General features: G+C 43.8%; 1 protein-coding gene across 1 annotated transcript in view; it reads right to left on the bottom strand.

Moving 5' to 3' along the window:
• Window positions 1-19,429: 19,429 nt before the first annotated feature.
• ddx10 (DEAD (Asp-Glu-Ala-Asp) box polypeptide 10) overlaps window positions 19,430-22,988 on the bottom strand; it is a 344,596-nt gene continuing 341,037 nt past the window's right edge. The window contains exon 18 of the mRNA XM_068033715.1: window positions 19,430-20,240. Coding sequence (XP_067889816.1) covers window positions 20,036-20,240 — 205 coding nt within the window. The 3' untranslated portion in view covers window positions 19,430-20,035. The remainder of the gene's footprint in view (window positions 20,241-22,988) is intronic.

Here is a 22,988-nt window from a genome sequence, read left to right on the forward strand (position 1 = left end):
TGCTTTGCCTGTGCTGGGATGAGGGAGCAGTACCACAGGACATGCGCGATGCCAATATCATCCCCCTCTATAAAAACAAAGGTGACCGCGGTGACTGCAATAACTACCATGGAATCTCCCTGCTCAGCATAGTGAGGAAAGTCTTCGCTCGAGTCGCTTTAAACATGCTCCAGAAGCTGGCCGAGCGTATCTACCCTGAGGCACAATGTGGCTTTCGAGCAGAGAGATCGACCATTGACATGCTGTTCTCCCTTCGTCAGCTCCAGGAGAAATGCCGCGAACAATAGATGCCCCGCTACGTTGCTTTCATTGACGTGGTCTCTTCAGACTACTAGAAAAGATCGGATGTCCACCAAAGCTACCAAGTATCATCACCTCATTCCATGACAATATGAAAGGCACAATTCAGCATAGCGGCGCCTCATCAGACTCCTTTCCTATCCTGAGTGGTGTGAAACAGGGCTGTGTTCTCACACCTACACTGTTTGGGATTTTCTTCTCCCTGCTGCTTTCACATGCATTCAAGTCTTCAGAAGAAGGAATTTTCCTCCACTCAAGATCAGGTGGCAGGTTGTTCAACCTTGCCCGTCTAAGAGCGAAGACCAAAGTACGGAAAGTCCTCATCAGGGAACTCCTCTTTGCTGACGATGCTGCTTTAACATCTCACACTGAAGAGTGTCTGCAGAATCTCATCGACAGGTTTGCAGCTGCCTGCAACGAATTTGGCCTAAACATCAGCCTCAAGAAAACGAACATCATGGGGCAGGACGTCAGAAATGCTCCATCCATCAATATCGGCGACCACGCTCTGGAAGTGGTTCAAGAGTTCACCTACCTAGGCTCAACTATCACCAGTAACCTGTCTCTCGATGCAAAAATCAACAAGCGCATGGGAAAGGCTTCCACTGCTATGTCCAGACTGGCTAAGAGAGTGTGGGAAAATGGTGCACTGACATGGAACACAAAAGTCCGCGTGTATCAAGCCTGTGTCCTCAGTACCTTGCTCTACGGCAGATAGGCCTGGACAACGTATGTCAGCCAAGAGCGACGTCTCAATTCATTCCATCTTCGCTGCCTCCGGAGAATCCTTGGCATCAGGTGTCGGGACCATATCTCCAACACAGAAGTCCTCGTGGCGGCCAACATCCCCAGCTTATACACCATACTGAGTCAGCGGCGCTTGAGATGGCTTGGCCATGTGAGCCGCATGGAAGATGGCAGGATCCCCAAGGACACATTGTACAGCGAGCTCGCCACTGGTATCAGACCCACCGGCCGTCCATGTCTCCGCTTTAAAGACGTCTGCAAACGCGACATGAAGTCCTGTGACATTGATCACAAGTCGTGGGAGTCAGTTGCCAGCGATCGCCAGAGCTGGCGGACAGCCATAAAGGCAGGGCTAAAGAGTGGCGAGTCGAAGAGACTTAGCAGTTGGCAGGAAAAAAGACAGAAGCGCAAGGGGAGAGCCAACTGCGAAACAGCCCCGACAGCCAATTTTACCTGCAGCACCTGTGGAAGAGTCTGTCACTCTACTATTGGCCTTTATAGCCACTCCAGGCGCTGCTCCACAAACCACTGACTACCTCCAAGTGCTTACCCATTGTCTCTCGAGACAAGGATGCCAAAGAAGAAGAAAGAAGAAGAGACTGGGGGGCAGGGAAATAGAGCAAAGAGCAAGGACAGTGAAGAATTCCTAAAAGGAATACAGGAGAACCTCCTTAATCAATATGTTTCTAACTCAACAAGGAAGAAAGTAGTGCTGGATCTAGTTCTGGGAGAAGAAGTGGGGCAAGTGGAGAGTGTTGCAGTGGAAGAAGATCTGGGAAATAGAGATCATAATGCAAATTAAGTTGAAAGCAGCTGTGGAGTGGGACAAAGAGACAATTTCAATGATTTGAGAAGGGATCTAGCTCAGGTGGACTGTAAATAAAGATTGGCCAGAAAAACTGTAAATCAGCAGCAGCAGGCCTTCAAGGTGGAGCTACTTAGAATCATAGGAGAATCAAAACGGAGGTGCCTTCTCTCTCTCTTGTGCAGGCTTCATCTCCTTCCATGTTGGAGGGCCTCCTATTGGCCTTGCAGCATTGAGAGCCTGCCATCATCCTTCATTGGTCAGCAAGCCTGCCCTCTGGCCTTTAAATGGACAATTTGGGGAAAATCACTGCTGGGTGCCTGTTTCCCACACAGTGTTATCTGTCTCTTCTAATCCTTTGTGCACCTGTTTCTCCTTTCTAATGCTATATCCTCATTCCCAATCCACTGCCAAATTAGTTTAAACCCTTCCCAACAGCACTAGCAAACAGCCCCACAAGGGCATTGATCCCAGCTCTGCTGAGGTGCAACCTGTGTGGCCTCTATAGGTTCCACCTCCCTAAAACTGGTCCCAATATCCCAGAGATCTAAAGCCCTCCCTCCTGCACCATCCCTCCGGCCATCTGCTATATCCTATTTTTATACTCACTCGTGCATGACATCGGGAGTAATTTGGAGATTACTAACTTTGAAGTCCTACTTGCTTGTTTCCTTCCTAGCTCCCTAAGCTCTGCCAACAGGACCTCATCCATCTTTCTACCTATACTATTGATACCGATATGGACCATGACCTCTAGTTATACGCCCTTCCCACTCAGAACATTCTGCAGCTGCTCAGTGACATCCTGGACCCTGGTACCAGGAAGGCAACATACCACCCTGGATTCACGTCTGTGGCCATAGAAACATTTCTCTGTTCCCCTAACTATAGCGTCCCCATAACTATTGCTTTCCCAGTCTTCCTCCTCATTCCCCCAACATCCCCACCCCACCCGCTCAGCTGAGCCACCCATACTTCAGGTACAAACAAATCATATTCCCATAAGAAGGAAAGATGGGGCTCCAAAGCTAGATCCTCTATTTCAGTTCACATTGAGTCACTCTGATGATGTGATGTATGGTGTCCCAGAGCAGCTCAATTAATTTTTGGGAAAAACATCTCATATAAAAACCAGGAGAGTTTACAGCACAAAACCAGGCCATTTGGCCCATTGTGTCTGCCTGCTCTTTGCTAGAGCAATCCAAAATGAATGCCACTATCCTCGTGTCTCCTCATATCTTCCTCTGCTTCAAATTTTTTTCAATTTTCTCTTACAAGATGCAATGGTTTCTGCCTCAACCATGCTGCTGTGGCAAAGCATTTCATGCTTCACCCACATTGTAAGGAAATGTCTCCATCCTCTCAATGGCAGTTTTCAATTGATGCTCACCCTCATCAATGACTCCCCAACCAGAAGGAATAGTCTTTCCTTATTCACCTTTTCTAAACATTCATAATTTTAAAACCTGTTAAATCGCCTCTTAGCCTTTCTACTGTCTCGGGTTTAGAGAACACTAATCTGTAAATGGGCATTGATAGTAAAGTACATGACGGGAGCATTCTGTTCATTTAATACTTTAGACCATTGTTTTGTCTAATTTTTTGTTCTTGTGTGTGGCCTGTTCAATTCAATGTGTGGTATGTTTAGATATTTTTGCGTGGATACGCACGTACATTTGGTCAAATCTTCCTGTCCCGCTGCTGGGAGTGGCGGCAGGCAAAACAAATGGCGGCTGCGCGCCACCACGATCTTGTGTCCAGCAGCTCATTGACATATGAATGGCGACTGCCCCGCTCAATCATGCGGCATTGGCGACGCTGTGAATGGCGTCACTGAGACGGGAGCAGATGCTGGCGCCATCTTTAAAAGGCTGCCAGCCCTGCATTCACTGTCCTCCCTCCATTGCAGTGACAATTCTGGTAGCAGTATGTAAGAGTGTGGAAGACATCACAAACTGAGCAAGAGGCCCCACTGATAAACGTTTGTATTATGGCTGAGATCCAACCAAGGGTGGCCCCACGGTTCAGTAATACCTCCCTGCTGATTCTCCTCCAGGCTGCTGGGAAATGGCGGGAAGTCCTTTTCCCCAGCGATGGCAAGAAGAGGTCCTCCTGCCTGACCAAGCAAGCCTGGATGGAGGTTGCAGAGGAGTCAGCAGCCATGGGGGTCATCAGACAAGATTGGGTGCAGTGTCATAAGAAGGTCAATGACCTCGTTCGTTCAGCAAAGGTAAGTGGCATGTTTCCACATTGCTCAGTGTGATCTGGTTGTCTCCACATGGTATACTGCATGGGTGCCACTGCCATTTCAGAGACAGGGAGGTCAGGGAGGGCTGATGGCACAAGTGGCAGCATATGTGAAGCAAGTCTCCCTCGTTAGGACCTCAAAGCAAGTCAGACCCATGGCAGGGTGAGTCCATATGCCAGACCAAGCATCCTCCAGGTGTTGCTGACACACCCACATCAGTACAACTGTGATATTGACATTCACCAATGTTCACTATCTGCTTCCTTGTTTTTTCAGAAGAGGGCAGCAGGGAATCGGCCAGAACTAGAGGCGGTGTGTCTGACATCAGGCCACTGTCGTAGGCTGAAAAGAAGGTGATGGAGTTAGCCGGGAGACAAGGAGCACGTGCCATTTTGTATGTGGAGCCCGGGGTCCCAGTTGACGAGAGTGATTATTGCCAAACACAGAATGATTTGAAATTTCATCTCCTATGCTATCCTCATCGTGACATGTGTAACTTAACACCTAAGTGTCTGTTCTTCTCATTTTATCTTTCAGGACAATGCTTGCCAACACCCCCAGGAACCCAGGGAATGACAACTACCTTTGAGGACAAGCTACACTTAGAGGTTGCACCATCCCATGGTTCTCCTGCACCTTCCACCAGCGCAGATACTCTCACCTCAGTGGGCATCCGATCGGCATTAGAATCAGGCTCACACGCTGGTGAGAGCACAACACATGCACCTGAGCAGCTGGCTGAGGCTGAGACAGCCAAGGCCTCTGACAGTCGGAGGGCTGTGGGTGTCCAGGCTCATGCTGAGCCCCAGGCTGACAATGAGTCTCTGATGTCGGCAGCACAGGGCATGCTGGAGTTGCAGGGAGAAGTAAGGCAACATCTGGCTGAGATGCCAGAGACCCATGCGCAGACTTGAGCGGACGGTGGAGGAGTCCATCCGTGCCATGAGTTCTGCCATATATCAGGCATGTGACACATGGCTTTCTCCACTGAGAGGTTGGCAACCCTCATGGAGATCCACATTCTACATATGTGCCATGACGTGCAAACTATTGCCTTGGGCATAACTGCAATCCAGCAGTAGCTGGGCAAGAAAAGGACCAGGAGCATGGAGAGTTTTCTTGCTCCTTGTCCTTCTCCGGAGGGCAGGGAGGCTCTAATTAGCCTTGAGAGGGAGGAGGAGAGGCTGTGCTCCACATCTGGGGTCTCCTCTCAGGGCGATCCGAGTGTGAACACCAGCTCCTCAGCCCCTCCATGAAGCAAGCTCTGCACTGGCGCAGGAGGCCCTCAGGCAGCTGGGGCCCTCCAGGCTTCAGGCTTGCAGAGGATGATTGCCGAAGTCATCCCAGGCCAAGGAGCAGCCTGATCAGCAACCTACCTTCAGTCCAGCTGCCAGTGCAGAGGTAACACCACGAAGGAGCATCCGCAAACGTATTAAAAGGCACCTTGACACATATTGGTATTCACGGGTGAGACGAATATGTCAATTATACTTTAATTAAATGAGTTGTCCTGCCAGTCATCAGCTTTTATTGTCCAAATAATGCATGCCACCATGGATTGATTATGTGTCTTTCCATTACATTATAAGCCTGTCAATACTGCCAATGTAAGCAGTAGCATCATTGCCATGCCAATATGCACAATGTGACACTGTAAGGATGAAGTCACATGGGCAATGGTTCAGTTGGCTGCTGCCAGTCATGCTGGACAGATGGATATTACAGAGGCAGAAGAATTCAGACAAGATGCATGATGGTGCTTTGTGCAATGAGAAACATGTGTGGTACTTCAGGGATTGTGGAAGTGCTCAGTGCCTTGCCTCCCTTGCTAGTTGCTCACCATGTCAGGCCTCCATCACGGCTTTCTGCTCTCCCATGAGTGGCTGTTCTTGATTGCCCTCTGTGTCCTCATCAGCAGAGGATGTGTCCTGCTACTGTACCTCTTCATCCTGCAAGGCCTCCCCACTCTGGACTGCAATGTTGTGCAGAACACAGCACTTACAATGATGTGCCCAACCCTGTCTGGTGCGTACTGTAGGGCTCCACCCAATCTATCAAGGCAACGGAAGTGCATCTTTGAGCAGGCCGATGGCCTGCTCAATGGCAGCTCAGGTGGAGCATGGCAGGTGTTGTAATGCTCTTCTGCATCGCTGCTAGAGTTCCTCACTGGTGTCATAAGCTATGTCATTAAGGGGTAGCCCTTACCCCCAAGAATCTATCCCTGAAGGTGAGAGGGTGGAGTGAACAGCAGTGGCACCTGGGACTGCCACAGTATGAATGAGTCATGGCAGTTGCCTGGAAGCGGGCACACACTTGCAGAAAGCGCTTTCCGTGGTTGCACAAGAATTGGGCATTGATGGAATGAACGCCCTTTCTGTTTATGTATGCGGCTGGTTGTTCCATGGGAGCCTTGATTATCACGAGTGCAGTCGATGACTCTTTGCACTTGTGGGAATCCCGCAATGGCCCCAAATCCCACAGCCCTCTTGGTCTGCCTTTCAGGGTCTAACCTGAAGCGAACATAGTTCAAGCCCTTCTGTACAAAGCATCAGTGCCCTCCTTTGTGCAGTAGTGCACTGTGGATTGAGAGACTCACACATGTCACCAGTGGATCCTAGGAATGATCCAGAGGCGTAGAAGTTTAGGGCCACAGTAACTTTGAGAGCCACCAGTATAGGGTAACCATCAAAGCCCATTGGTTGCAGCTCATTATTCATTAGTGCGCATAGCTGTGTGATGGGCTCTCTGGTCATCTGCAGTCATCTCTGACACTAGCGCTTAGACATCTGGATGCATGTCATGTGAGGCCTATAGACTCACTGGCAGGTGTAGACAACTCCGTCCCTTGGTGGCGATTGCTGCTGCTGCTCGCATCTAGGAGGTTCCTCATGGGCCGCACCAGCCTCTTGGGCCTGCCTCCGGCGGAGATGCCTCATGATGGCAAGGAGATTCAGGAAGACCGGGTGGATCATACCCATCTCTATGCTCCTTGTAACTGTGGGTTCCTTCACAGAGTCAATTTCACCTATCTGGGCAGAGATTTGTGTTAATTCCTGCTTCAGCAATGTTCCAGCACGAGCTGTATGGATGAAGTCACGCGAACAAACTTTAAATAAGTGCAAGGCAATCATTGCATTCAAGGCAACCACCAACAACAGCAACCTGTACAGTTTCCCAGTTGCCTCCCCCAAGTAGTTTATCCACTTGCAGAGTTCACCTCTTCCACCCCCCTTGCTGATACATGATTAATGGATGTAGAGTTCCAAACCTCCCCACCCTCCATTTCTGGCTACTTACATTTAATGCAAATGTCTGAGTTCGCTGCAAAAACGAATAAGAGCAGGGTATTACCCACCACCCTTTGCAGGCACCGAGGACTCTCATCTAAGTGGTGCCAGCTTTTCAAGGACAAGAACATGAAGGCACGAGTGCCGCACGTCGAGCTGACGATTGAAAACGGTTGGTAGGATTGTGGTGAATTCCATGAAAATGTATGCAAACAGGTAATTTCAATATTTAAAGCATGGTCCCGCTGCGGAGCGGTGGAGGTGCCGCCACGGTGCTTCCCCGCTTCCGGGAAGATCGGGCCTGGGATTCCCAGTGTCAGACTCTGTGGTGGGCCGCTGCCACTTCGATCTTCCGGCCCCCCCGACCCACAGAACCCAATGACGGGAGGAGAACAAGTTCCTGGTCATTATCTCCAATGAGACAACTTGTGAGCAGCCTATACCGTACTTTCTGAGTTGCTGCACATCCGTGCATGTTGGAGGGAACATTGCTTTAGACTGATAAAATGGGAGATCTCTTTTTTGGGCAGTTTCAACCCAATTTCAGAATTCTAGAAAAATTGGTACAGATGAGGAAGGCAACTCGGCTCATCTAACTCACCTTTCCTTAGATCCTATGGTTCCCCTTTCTTCAATCGAAATATCTAACTGCCGCTTGAATGAATGCAGAGCTTTTGCCTCTATTACCCGATCCAGTTCGAGGTGTCATCAGTTATTGCGTGAAGTACTTCCTGATTCATTCCTGAGCTTGCCTTTGCCAGTTATTACTATCTGCTCTTGTCCTGCAGTCATGGTTTAATTTGATGGATTGCTCCAGAGTACACTATTTTTAAAAATTCACTTAGTATCTAAGGATACATCTACATTGCTAGTTTAGCAATTTTCACTTCACACTGATGCTGAAATGGCAATGGATCTGGGGCTTCAGCTGTCTCTGAAATGAAGCAAAGTGACACACCCTACTGGCATTAGTCTCCCACCACTTCAGTTTGACACTACATGAGAATGTAAATCCAGTTCAATCTCAAAACTGACTGAAGCAGTTAAACTTGTAACATTGTGGGAGAATGCTACCACGTGCACGTGCCGAGCTCTCTCCTAAATGGGACTGTTAAAATTCCAGACAGCAGCCAAACAATTTAAACAGGGTTCTGCCAAATTGCAATGACCAGACTCAGACCAGTAGCTACATAGAATATGCCATAAAGGGAGTGCAACAGAGGTTCACCAGTTTAATTTCTGGGACAGCAAGATTGTCTTATGAGGGGAAATTGAGGAAACTGGGCCTGTCTTCTCTAGAGCTTTGAAAAATAAGAGGTAATCTTATTGAAACTTACAAAATTCTTACAGGGCGTGACTGGGTGGAGATAGAATATAACGATCCAAATAGTCTGTGCTGGAGTTTATACTCCACACAAGCCTCCACGTATTCTATCTTCCTCATCTCAGCCTTTCAGCAAATCTTTCTATTCCCTTTTCTCTCATCTACTCATGTAGTTTCCTTCCATGCTAATTGCCTAAACCACTTCCTGTGGTAGCTAGTTCCACAATTTGACCATTGCTGAGTAAAGGCATTTCTCTTTATTTCCCTTTTGGATTTATTAGTAACTATCTTGCATACTTGGCCCCTAGTTTTGGATTTTCCCATAAGTGTGGGGGAATGGAACTGACTGGATTGTTCTACAAAGAACCCGCATGGACTTGATAGGCTGAATGGCCACCCACCTTCTGTGTCGTAGTGACTCTATGATTCTACCATTCTCTCCACAACTACCCTGTCCAACCCATTCATGATTTTAAAGGCTTCTATCAGGTCACCTCTGAGTCTTCTCTTTTCTAAAGAAAAAGTAAATCCAACTTGTTCAATCTTTCCTGAAAGCTAGAATCTCTCAGTTCTGATACCATCCTCGTAAATCTTCTTTGCTCTTTCTCCAGTGCTTATATGTCCTTTCTATAGCATGGATACAGGCTGTGTGCAGTACTCTGTGTGGTATAACTAGTGTCCTATATAAGTTTAACATAACTTGAATACATTTTGAATTCTGTACCCCATAAATTCCAGTGCTTTGTTCGCATTTTTAATTATTTGCTGACCTGCGATACAGCTTTTAATGCATCTCTAGATCCCTTTGTTCCCCTGCCCCATTCTTATTTTCTAAGGCATGGGTGATATTTCTGTTTTTCTGAACAAAGTGCATTACCTCACATTTATCTGTGTAAATCTTCATTTGCCACTTAACTGCCCAGTCTGCAAGTTATCTAGTGTCTCCTTGTTTTATGTTAAGTCTTCCTCAGTGTTAGTTATATCCCCCACCCCCCACACCAACCCCAGTTTGGTATCATCTGTAACTTATGATACAGAGTTACTTGTTCCTAAGTCCAAATCATTAAAGCAAATTATGAACAGTGGTCCCAGCATTGAACCTTGTGGAACACCACTTTCTACCTTCCTCCAATCTGAATAACTACTCCTCCCTGCTTTTGGCATTTCTTAAGCTACTTTGCTATCCAATCAGCTATTTGTCCCCTGACTCCACATGCCCTAACCTTTGTCTTCAGTCTATCATGTGGTTATTTATCAAAGGCCTATTGAAACATAGCAGCCCATTGAGCCTGCTCCGCTATTCAATTAAATCATGGCTGATCATCTACCTCAATGCCACTTTCCCACCCCATCCCCATATCCCTTGATGTCATTAGTATCTAGATATCTATTGATTTCTGTCTTGAACATGCTCAATAATTGAGCTTCCACAGCCTTCTCGGGTAGAGAATTCCAATGATTCACCATCCTGTGAAGAAATTCCTCCTCATCTCAGTTGTAAATGGTCTCCCCCTTATTCTGAGACAATGTCCCATGATTCCAGACTCACCAGCCAGTGGAAACACCCTATCTACCTCCACCCAGTCACGCCCTGTAAGAATTTTGTAAGTTTCAATGAGATCACCTCTTATTTTTCAAAACTGTAGCGCATACAGGCCCAGTTTCCTCGATTTCCCCTCATAAGACAATCTTGCCGTCCCAGAAATTAAACTGGTGAACCTCCATTGCACTCCCTTTATGCAAGTATATCCTTCCTTAGGTGAGGAGACCAAAACTGTATACAATACTCCAGGTGTGGTCTCACCAAGGCTCTATACAATTGCAGCAAGACTTCTTTACTCCTGTACTCAAATCCCCTTGCAATGAAAGCCAACATACTATTTGCCTTCCTAACTGCTTGCTGCACCTGCATACTAGCTTTTAGTGACGCATGAACAAGGACACCTAGGTCTTTTTGGACATCAACACTTCCCAACCTCTCATCATCTAAGAAATACTCGGTCTTTCTGTTTTTTCTACTCAAGTGGATTACCTCACACTTATTCACATTATATTCCATCTGCCATGTTCTTGTCCATTCACTTAGCCTGTCCAAGTCCCCTTGAAGCCTCCTTGCATCCTCTTCACTACTTAGATCCCCACCTAGTTTAGTGTCACCAGCAAATTTGGAAATATTACATTTGGTTCCCACATCCAAAATACTTACATAGATTGGCTCAAGCACTGATCCTTGCAGTACTCCACTAGTAACAGCCTGCCACCCTGAGAATGATCTATTTATTCCTACTCTCTATTTTCTGTCTGTTAACCAATTCTCAATCCATACCAGTATATTACCCCCAATCCCATGGCTCTAATTCTGTTCACTGACCTCTTGTGTGGGACCTTATCATAAGCCTTCTGAAAATACAAATACATCACATCCACTGGTTTTCTTTTATCTATGCTACAAGTAACATCCCCAAAAAACTCCAACAGGTTTGTCAAACATGATTTCCATTTCATAAATCCATGTTGACTCTGCCCAATCATATCATTATTTTCTAAGTATCTAGTTATCACATCCTTTATAATAGATTATAACATTTTCCCTACTACTGACATCAAAGTAATAGGTCTGTAGTTCCCTTTTTTTCTCTCTCCCTCCTTTCTTAAATAGTAGGGTTACATTTGCTACTTTCCAGTCTGCAGGAACCTTTCCAGAATCTATAGAATTTTGAAAGATAACCACCAATTCATCCACTGTCTCTGTAGCCACATCCTTCAACACTCTGGGATGTTGCTCATCTGGTCCAGGGGATATATCACCCTCCAATCCAGTTATCTTTTCAAATACTACCTCTTTATTAATACTAATTTCTTTCAGTTCCTCATTTTCACAAGTCCCTTGGTTCCCTAGTATTTCTGGGAGATTTTCTGTATATTCCTCCGTGAAGACAGATACAAAGTAATTGTTTAGTTTCTCCAACATTTCCCTATTCTCCAATATAAATTCTCCTGTCTCTGCCTGTAATGGACCCACATTTGTCCTGGCTAATCTTTTCCTTTTCACATACCTAAAGAAGTTTTTACAGTCCATCTTTATGTTTCTCGCTTGCTTGCATTCATAGTCTCTTTTCCCTTCATCAGTTTCTTAGTCATCCTTTGCTGGATTCTAAATTACACCCAATCGTCAGGCTTATCATTTTTTCTGGCAACCTTATAAGTCACTTCCTTTGATCTAATGCAATCTTTAACTTTTGTTAGCCACAGTTGATTCATCTTTCCTGTTGCGTTTTTGTGTCTTAGAGGACTGTATATTTGTTGTGTACTTTTGAAAATCTGAGTATATAACATCTAGTACATTACCCTTATCTACTATTTCCATTACCTCTTCAAGGAGTTCTATCAGGTGAGTTAAGCATGACTTAGCCTTTTGGAATCCATGCTGACATTTTAAAATTATATTTTCAGTCTCTAGATTGGATTTCAGCGACCTTTTTACCTGAAGAGCCTTTTTTATAAAAAAAGCCAGAAATAAAATTGATTGGGAACCGCAAAATGAAATTTCAGCATTCTAAGCCAAATACTTGGGAAATACATAATTTGCATATATAATAAATAAAATACATGTATTGAGTTTACGTATCAATAGAAAAAAATCAAAAGACCTAACTTTCAATAATCATGTTTTTTGATTTTATTTTTTACTATATATTTCAATGAAGTCATCTTAAAAAAAAAACTGTAACTTAAGATGCATAGAATTAAGACAATTTTTTCAGCTATTGATTCTCATAATAAAAAAAACTTATAATAGCACATTCAGAATAATTTATCATCGCAGCTATATTAGAAACAATAATGGTCGCAACCATAAATCCTGTTCCTTGAACCAAAGGCTTTATCTATAACCATGGCATAGCTATACCACTCAAATGGGTTTCTTTAGAGCACGATGTTTTCGTTAAAAAAAAAATTTGAAACCGTAAAGTGCAGCATAACGATTAGCTTTTTATGCTCACGATGAAAACAAGGCTCTTGCTTTCCTTGACAAGTTTGTTAGGCTTTTTTCATGTCGCTGTGATGCAACAGGAAATGGTTGGGAGCCGCAGGTTGCAGACCCCTGCTCTAGATGGTCCTTCACTTCTTTTAGTATAGATTCCGGTATCTTTCCCATCACTAACATTAAGCGGACTGGTTTATAATTCCCTGGTTTTGTTAAATCTTCCTTTTTGTATATAGGAACATTAGCCGTCCACCAGTCCTCTGGCACTAACCCCTCTTCTATTGAACTCGTGTATTTTTTTTCAAAAATATACTTTATTCATAAAATTTGTGAAAATACTTTATCATGTCATATTTGAACTTATGTAAAGTGCCATACAGATCAGTTTCTTTCAATACAGTATAAGAGATGCCTCACTATACTTGCCTTTACTGGTAATAGTTACAAAGTACATTTACATTCCATGTCAAACATACTTTGGTGCATCCAGCCCCTCAGTATACTATGGTGGAAGCACCTTACACAGTGATCTTTCCCATTGAACCTTTGTGGCAGCTGCCCAAAACTTTAGTGTGTCCCTCAACACATAGTCCTGGGCCTTATAAAGTGCCAGTTTGCAACCCTTGGTCGCGACAACTTACCTTCTTTAGTTCCACACTCATTTCCAATCTATTAGGACAAAGACTAAACTAATTGTCTCACTCTTGATCCTAATCTCAAACTTGATGTTGTTAATGCACACTTATATGTCTCTATATGGTCACATCTCATGTGCTTCCTTTTAAGCCCTTTTCCGTCTGGCTACATCTTCCACCACTTGCCATGCAAGAACCATCATGATGGCAGCGTGGTGCTTATCATCAGGTCACACCTTGGTCTGACACCCTACCCCTCTGGCATTTTCTCTTCCTTTGAGCATTTCACCTTCTTCCACCCTTCTCACCTCTCATTCAAAATCATCATTCTCTACTGCCCTCCCAAATACGATAAAAATTTTCTCACTGCGTTATCTTCACTGCTTTCCTCCCTCAGCCTCTGTCCCAAATGACTTCTCATCCTTGGTGATTTCAACTCCATCTCAATTCATCATGTGCTCTCTGCTCCAAGTTCACTGCCCTCTTATCCTCCCAAAATCTCTCCCTCCATGTAAACTCCCCAACCCATATTCACGGCCACCCCCTTGACCTTGCCATCTCATATGGTCTCACTAAGCCCCTTATATCACTCACTACCCACATGCCCTTCCATGCCAAACCTACCTCTTTCTGGAAAAAAACTACCCCCCAACTGCACTTTCAAAATCCTAACTATCTAGCCTCTGGCCCTCTGTTCGCAACAGCATTTCTGCCACTGATTTGCTCAACCACACCTTCATCTAGACCTTTAACACAGTTGACCACACCATCCTCCTCCAATGCCTCTCCAGTATAAAGGTAGGCTGGACTGCTCTTGGCTAGTTCCACTCTTATCTAATTGTAGCCAGAGTATTACTGGCAGCGGCTTCGCTTCTTGCTCCGGTACTGTTACCTCTGGTGTCGTGCAAGGATCTATCCTTGGCCCCTCCTATTTCTCATCTACACACTGCCCCTTGCTGACAGCGTCTGAAAGCAAGAGTGTTAGTTTTCACATGTATGCTGACAACACCCAGTTCTACCTCACCACCACCTCTCTTGACTCTTCCACTGTTGCTAAACTATCAGACTGCTTATCCGATATCCAGCTCTGGTTAAGCAGAAAATTCCTCCAATTAAATATTAGGAAGACTGAAGCCATTGTTTTCGATCCCCTTGCCAAACTCTGTTCTATAGCTACTGACTTTATCCCTCTCCCTGGTAAATCGGAGATTAAGCCAGTCTGTTCGCAACCTTGGTGTTACATTTGACCCCGAGAAGAGCTTCCAACCTCATATTCATGCCATTACTAAGGCTGCCTATTTCAACCTTCGTAACATCACCCATCTCAGCTCATCACTACCTCCACACTTGACTATTCCAATGCACTCCTGGTTGGTCTCCCATTCCACCCTCCATAAACTTGAGATCATCCAAACTCTGCTGTCCATGCAACTCACACCAAATCCCGTTTCCTTATCATCCCTGTGCTCACTGACCTAATTGGCTCCCGGCCAAGCAACGTCTTGATTTTTAAAAATTTATACAGCACTGAAACAGGCCCTTCGGCCCACCGAGTCTGTGCTGACCATCGACCACCCATTTTATACTAATCCTACATTAATCCCATATCCCCTACCACATCCCCACAATTCTCCTACCACCTACCTACACTAGGGGCAATTTACAATGGCCAATTTACCGATCAACCTGTAAGTCTTTGGTTGTGGGAGGAAACCAGAGCACCCAGCGGAAACCCATGCAGTCACAGGGAGAACTTGCAAACTCCACACAGGCAGTACCCAGAATCGAAACCGGGTTGCTGGAGCTGTGAGGCTGCGGTGCTAGCCACTGCGCCGCCCCAATTTAAAAATTCTCATCCTTGTTTTCAAATCCCTCCATGACCTCATCCCTCCCTATCTCTGTAATCTCCTCAGCCCCACAACCCTCAAATATCTGCACTCCTCTAATTCTGGCCTCGAGCATCCCTGATTTTAAATCACTGCAGCTTTGGTGGTCACGCCTTCAGTTGTCTAAGCCCTAAGCTCTGGAATACCCTCACTACACCTCTCCAACTTGCTTTTCTCCCTTAAGATGCTCCTTAAAACCTACCTCATTGACCAAGATTTTGGTCATCTGACCGAATATCTCCTTATATTGCTCAATGTCATATTTTGTTTCATAATGCTCCTATGAAGTGGCTTGGGACTCTATTACGTTAAAGGTGCTTTATAAATTGTTGTTGTAAGTTTGATGTCTGAGTTTATCTCACCTTTCCTCCTAACTTTATGATGCAATGAACTTAATCCTCTGATACAACAGAACAAAGGCTTGCCCCTACTCTGCACCACTTCCAGGGATGTTCCTTCTTGTACAACTGACAGTACCAAGATGCAGCCTGGCCAGAGCACTGCACTGCTTCAACATGACCGCAGACTTATATTTTACTGAACTAGCAATAAACACAGTAGTTTGCTTTATGCATGACTGCTCCGCAATGACTGGATAGGAAAGAATTTGCATTTATATAAGTACCTTTCACAACCTCAGGAAGTCCCCAAGCGCTTTGCAGCCAATTAAGTACTTTTGAACTGTAGGCATCATTGTACTGTAGGAAACACAGTAGCCAATTTGTACGCAGTGAGCTCCCACACTCGATAATGTAATACATGATAATCTGTTTCAATGGTGATTCTGGTTGAGCGATAAATATTGGCCAGGCCAGGATATGGTTAGTGTTGAATCTACAATCATCCCAGATCTCTTTCAGGCTCTCTCCTAGTTTGTTCCACATCATTCACTAACAATTTTTTAAAATCTCAGTGTGTAACATCTTGCACCATTTACATAGAATTCAATCAGCACGTTTCTACCCACTTGAAAAATCCGTCTAAATCTTTCTGTAATTCCTTGGCTGTTTCATTGGATTTCATCCTAAGAGCAGTTAGATTTTCCTGCTGAAAATGCAGAATTATAGCTTGCTAAGATGGAAAGGAATCGCGTAGTCATACTCATGAGAACCTGTGCTGGTAACCACAGCAATTTAGAAGGTTAAAAATACAGCAGAAACATAAATATACTAAAACCTAATTTTAGGTGACAATACTACAGGTGTTCTTCATTGCTGTACAACATCTAAGGTGCTTGCATGCAAGAACAGGGCATTTTGCTTGGGTCGAAGTGAATCAAAGTTGCAGTGTATTTTGTACCGCGGATAGCTTTGATTAGCAAATAAAATTGAAAATGTTCAGAAATCAAAGTGATTTTTCAGACTTGTCAGAATATGATAGACATATATATTAGACGATTAATATAGATAGAATCACAAATTGCAGCACAGGAGGCCATTGAGCCTGTCATGTACGTGCCAGCTCTCTGCAAGAGCAACTCAGCTATTCCCACAGCCCTGCAAATTTTTTCTCTTCAGATAATTATCCAATTCCCTTTTGAAAGCCACAATTGAATCTGCTGCCACCACACTCTCGCGCAGAGCATTCCAGGTGCTAAAAGCTTGCTGAATAACATCTTTTTTTCATGTTGCCATTGGTTCTTTTGCCAGTTACCTTAAATTGGTGTCCTCTGGTTCTTGATCCTACTGCCAATGGGAACAGTTACTCCCTATCTATTCTGTCCAGACCCATTTCAAACAAATCTACCAAATCTCCTCTCAATCTACTCCCTTCTAAGGAAAAACAGCCCCAGCTTCTTCAATCTATCCACATAATTTTAGTCCCTTATCTTTGCCTTGTTGTGGAGGTGCAAGGTGCCCTGCACACCCAAGTCTAGCTCATTAATATAGATCAAGAAAAGCAGCAGTCCTCATACCGATCCCTGTGGAACCCCAATGTGTACCTTCTTCCAGTCTGAAAAACAACTGTTCACCGCTACTCTCTGTTTTCTGTCACTCAGCCAATGTCGTATCCATGCTGCCACTGTCCCTTTTATTCCATGGGCTTTAACTTTGCAGGTAAATCAGACAATGTACTAACAATCGAAGACATTCAAACAGATGATGATTAGAAACATAGAAAATAGGAGCAGGAGTAGGCCATTCGGCCCTTCGAGCCTGCTCCGCCATTCATTATGATCATGGCTGATCATCCAACTCACTAACCTGTTCCCACTTTCACCCCATATCCTTTGATCCCTTTAAATGCAAGAGCTATATCTAACTCCTTCTTGAAAACATACAATGTTTTGGCCTCAACTGCTTTCTGTGGTTCACCACTCTCTGGGTGAAGATATTTCAGTCCTCATCTCAGTCCTCAAAGGTTTACACCGTATCCTTAGACTATGTGTGTAGAAATTTCCTAATTTCATTCCTGAAAGGTCTGGCTCTTCTTTTACGACTATGCCCCCTAGTCTTAGACTTCCCAAACAATGGAAATGGTTTCTATCTTCCTTATGCATTCTCATTAATATCTTGAAAACTTCAATCAAATCACCCCTTAATCTTATAAATTCCAGGGAACATAACCCTAGTTTGTGTAATCTCTCCTAGTTATTTAAACCTTAGTGTCCAGGTATCATTCTGGTACTGGCAAGTTATTTGTACAAGAAGGAGTTCCTGGGAAATGGAAGTTATGCCAATGGAGTACTAATGTAACACACCTGTTAAAAAAGGGAGAAAGGAATATAACAAGGAACTATAGACCAGTTAGCCTAACATGCTGTAATATATGAAAAAATGCATACTCACCTAGAAAGATATAATTAATTAAGAACAGCTTCATTGGATTTGTTAAAAATCTGACAAATTTATTAGAGATCTTTGAGAAAATAACAGTGTTAACACTAAGGAAAATGCAGTGCATGTTGTGTATATGAATTTTCAAAATGTGCAGTCTTCAAATCCAAATTGTGCTTCCTTCCCACATTAGTTCCATTAGCAAGACTGTATCTTGCACCTCCACAACAATGCTTGAAATACTAGTTCTTCCCTCGCTGCTGAAATCCCAAACAACTTTATCATAAAAGGCCTGACTTGGTATCTGAGCCAACCTCCGCTCTCCAGAAATGATATCTTATTCAGACTACTTGGTGAATTGGTAACAAGGAGACATAGACTCAACCATTTTTCTCCCCTTCCCCCACCCCAAACAATGGGTTTTAAATAGGGAATGTTTTACCACATGTGAGTATGGAGGCAGAAACTGACATCATATAAAAGGGAACTGAAAAAGTGTTTGAAAACAGATACACAGAAAGGATAGCAATATGGGATTATTTTAAAAGCAAAATACTGCAGATGCTGGAATTTGGAAACAAAAACAGAAAGTGCTGGAAATACTTAGGTCTGGCAGCATCTGCGGAGAGATAAACAGAGTTAATGTTTCAAGTCGGATATGACTCTTCTTTGAAGAGTCTGTTGCCCACGAACCCAACTGCACAAAATCCCAAACTGCCATCTCTCTCTTTGCCAAGCTCCCCTGGATCTTCATTCCTGAAAACTGACTGAGACTCTCACCCTAGTTTTCAAACCTCTCCCCATGCCTTGCCCACCCAGCCTCACCCATGCATGCTCATACTCAACTGCTGTTATTCTTGTTTCCCACCTCTGCCCCTCCATCAATGGCTGCCTTCCCAACCACTATGGCTTTGTCTGTGGCACTGCCTCCATTAATCATTCCATCTTGTGCATGATTTTTCCCTATTTTCAAAAGCCTCCTGAAATCCCTTCTCTTCAACCATGTTCAGTCTGTTAGCACACTTTTCCCTCCTGCTCAGCATCCACAGTTTTTTCTTCCACCTTACCCTCTGTAGATAGGGAGAAATGTTGTTATAGTTGTAAAATCTCAGAAGTATTTTGCCATCATACAAAAATATCAGTGGTTCTGCACATAGGAATGAGAGTAGCTGTTAATGTGTTAATCTGCTGCCCGTGCACCTTTATAAAACCAATTAGCTGACAAGATTATTATATGGAAATCCTAGGAAAGTATGAAATCATATTGCTAAAAGTTGACTTACAGAAACAAGTGTTAATTTCACTTCATTTTCAGGGAAAGAGAACAGGAAGTGAAATAAACAGATACAAGATTCATTATAACAAGTAGATACATGATCAGAGCATTGTGTGAATGGAGCAAATTAAATAAATTGGAGTACATTGCACTCAATTGCACAGATAAAACCTTTTATTTCTTACATATTTTCACTCCCAACAAATAGTATAGAAAACGAATTACTGTAAGTTAATAAGTGAATGTCTTAATTTAAGTCAGCGGACTAGCACTTGTCCAATAGTAACGATTTAATTTCAGTTTCCAGCTGCTGGCTAACATCTGTGTGTACATGTTACTTTATTGTACAGAAACTGATTGGATGCTTCAATCATGCACAATGTGTGCAGTGCGCCCAGGAATCTATGGTAACACACTGATCGCTGACTTATTCTCAGATACTCTTCATGTATGAAACCATTTATAGGTTGCTTGGAATGAAAACACTTACAGCAGACTGTCAGTTATATAAATTGGACATTTTAACAAGAAAAGCAATGCAGAAAACCCAAGTTCCCTCGTCTACTGAAGGATTGTAAGGTTTTACATTGCTGCTGTGAAGTAAACAGTGTCTTGGCAGTCATCTACAGATTCTGCAGCAACCTGTTCAGAAAGCATTCATCACTGTCAGACAGGGCCCACCTGCTCTGGTTTGATTGCACTAGCATGAACGTGGCCAGCACAGTAAAAGGACTGACCCAGAAAACTGCCTAGGGATTGCAATTAGTTTCTGCTGTTCAACAGATGAAGCACCAGCTCTTCATCTTCAGCCAGAGAGAGACCTGTGTCCAGTGGCCTGTGCTCATCAGAGTCAATTTCAGACTTCATTCTCCTCTTCCCCTTCTGAGTTGTGATCATCTCTTCACATTCGTCATGGCTACTGTGGCTGTCATTTCTCTTCCTTTTGAATTTCCCTTCAGCTGGTTTGCTGCATATAAGATAGATGAAAAAAGAAAATCAATAACAGACTTTAAGCATGGCAATAAATTACCTATTATTACAATGTGAATCAATAATTTAATTTGAAAGGTGAATTTTAGCATACTAAAAGGAAGGTAATCTGTGAGTGCCACGAAGAAAGTAACCAATATCAAGACTCAGCTATTGCCACCCCTATGAAGAAACTTAATTAAGCTGCTAATTCATTCCTGCCTTCGGCTTGTTACAGGCAGACTGACCATGAAATATTTCTTTCAATTCATTTAGTCTCGCATAAATTATTGTACTAATGCATTCATAAAAACACAGATTTATTATACTTTCTGGAGCAAATGCACATGCAATCAGGATTCATTGGCAGTTAATAAAATAATTTATGGCGCAAAATGGATATTCTGGCAACATTAAATCATCCTGTTACACTACATAATACTTGGTACTTAGAGCACAGAAACAGGACATTCGGCCCAACAGGTTCATTACGGAGTTTATGCTCCATAGAAGCCACCTTTCACTGGGATCACTGGTCCGAACCCCACCACGGTTGTTGGTGGAATTTAAATTCAATTAATTAATAAATACAATTAATTAATAAGAAATCTGGAACTGAAAGCTAGTCTCAGTAATAGTGCTATGAAACTATCATCGATTGTCGTAAAAACCCAACTGGGTTACTAATGTCCTTTAGGGAAGGAAATCTGCAGTTCTTACATGGTCTGGTCTACATGTGACTCCAGACCCACAGCAATGTGGGTGACTCTTAACTGCCCTCTGAAATGGCCTAGCACGCCACTCAATTGTCAAGGGCAATTAGGGATGGGCAACAAATGCTGATCGTACCTGCACCGCCCACATCCCATGAAAGAATAAGAAAAAAAATTCCCTATGACAGATGTTAAGATAACTAGCCTGTAGTTTCCCAGATGCTCCGTTGCTCTCACCATGCTATTTTCAACTTGAACTTATCTACAAGTTATGTTGCAAAACCTTTTGAGCAGAAAAATGCAGAAAAAAGTCTAAATGACAGCACACACTGCAAGATGCTCTGCTCCAGTAAGATCCAGCACATAATTGAGAAGAAGATGGAAGCTAACACATTGGGGAGTATTTCAACACTGGAAACATATCTTTGTTAACTTCATTTCTAGGCATCCCAAGATGTTACTTCTCCTCCTGTGAAGCCAATAAATCCATCGTCCCCAATTACTACTGAAGCGATCAAAAATATTCACAACCTCTCCAAACCCAACTGCAACTTTTCACAGTGAATTCACTAAAGCCACACGCAGATGTCACCTCTTTAGCTGTAAATGCTATTGCTACTTTTGCCTAATCTAGTTTCATTGAACATCTTTGTCTCTGCTTAAGCAGCAGGCTACTTGTTCCACATTCAGCATCCACTATCTCATGCTGGATATTTTGTTGAAAGCAAACATTAAGCAAGAATTGTATAGGGGAAAAGTTAAAAAATTAAGCGAAAGAAAATCTGACAATATCCTATTCAAACCGTCTATGTCCTCTTGAAGTCCATCACTGTCCTTCCAGCTGACAATACTTCCACATTTTGTGGCCATTTGCAAATTTTGGAATTGTACCTTGTACCCAAGTCTAGGTCATTAATATACATCAGAAAAGCAGTGGTCCTAGCAATGTTCCTTCTGCAGCCCCACTGTATACCTTCCTCCAGTCAGAAAAACAACCCTGCGGCACAGTGGCGCAGTGGTTAGCACCGCAGCCTCACAGCTCCAGGGACCCGGGTTCGATTCTGGGTACTGCCTGTGCGGAGTTTGCAAGTTCTCCCTGTATCTGCGTGGGTTTCCTCCGGGTGCTCCGGTTTCCTCCCACATGCCAAAGACTTGCAGGTTGATAGGTTAATTGGCCATTATAAATTGCCCCTAGTATAGGTAGGTGGTAGGGAAATATATAGGGACAGGTGGGGATGTGATAGGAATATGGGATTAGTGTAGGATTAGTATAAATGGGTGGTTGATGGTCGGCACAGACTCGGTGGGCTGAAGGGCCTGTTTCAGTGCTGTATCTCTAAACTAAACTTAACCAGTACTCTCTACTTCCTGTCGCTCAGTCAACTCATTATCCATGCTGCGGCACGTCAACACACAATGGGATCAAAAAATTACATTTAGAAGGCGGAAAATACCACATTATGAGGGGAATGACAGCGTAGTGGTAATGTTATTTACTTAGTGATCCAGAGGCCTGGACTAATGCTCCAGAGACACAAGTTCAAATTCCACGACAGCTGGTGAAATTTAATTTCAATTAATTAATGTATCTGGAATAAAAAGCTAATCTCAGTAATGGTGACCATGAAAGTACCAGATTGTCGTAAAAACCCATCTGGTTCACTAATGTCCTTTAGACCGTCCTTACCCGGTCTGGCCTACATGTGACTCCAGACCCACAGCAATGTGGTTGACTCTGAAATGCCCTAGCAAGCCACTGAGTTGTATCAAACTGCTACAGAAAACTGCTCGCAGAAGAAAACTGGAGAGACCACTCGGCATCGACCTAGGCACCAGAAACGACAGCAGTACACCCTGTCCAGTCAACCCTGCTCCTTACTAACATTTGGGGACTTGTGTCAAAATTGGAAGAACTGTTGACTAGTCAAGCAACAGCCTGACATAGTCATACACACAGAATCATACCTTACAGTCAATGTCCCAGACTCCTCCATCATCCCTGGGTATGCCCTATCCCACCGGCAGGCCAGACC

Source organism: Heterodontus francisci, chromosome 6 (assembly GCF_036365525.1).
Source record: "Heterodontus francisci isolate sHetFra1 chromosome 6, sHetFra1.hap1, whole genome shotgun sequence".
In the NCBI taxonomy this organism is placed as follows: Eukaryota; Metazoa; Chordata; class Chondrichthyes; order Heterodontiformes; family Heterodontidae; genus Heterodontus; species Heterodontus francisci.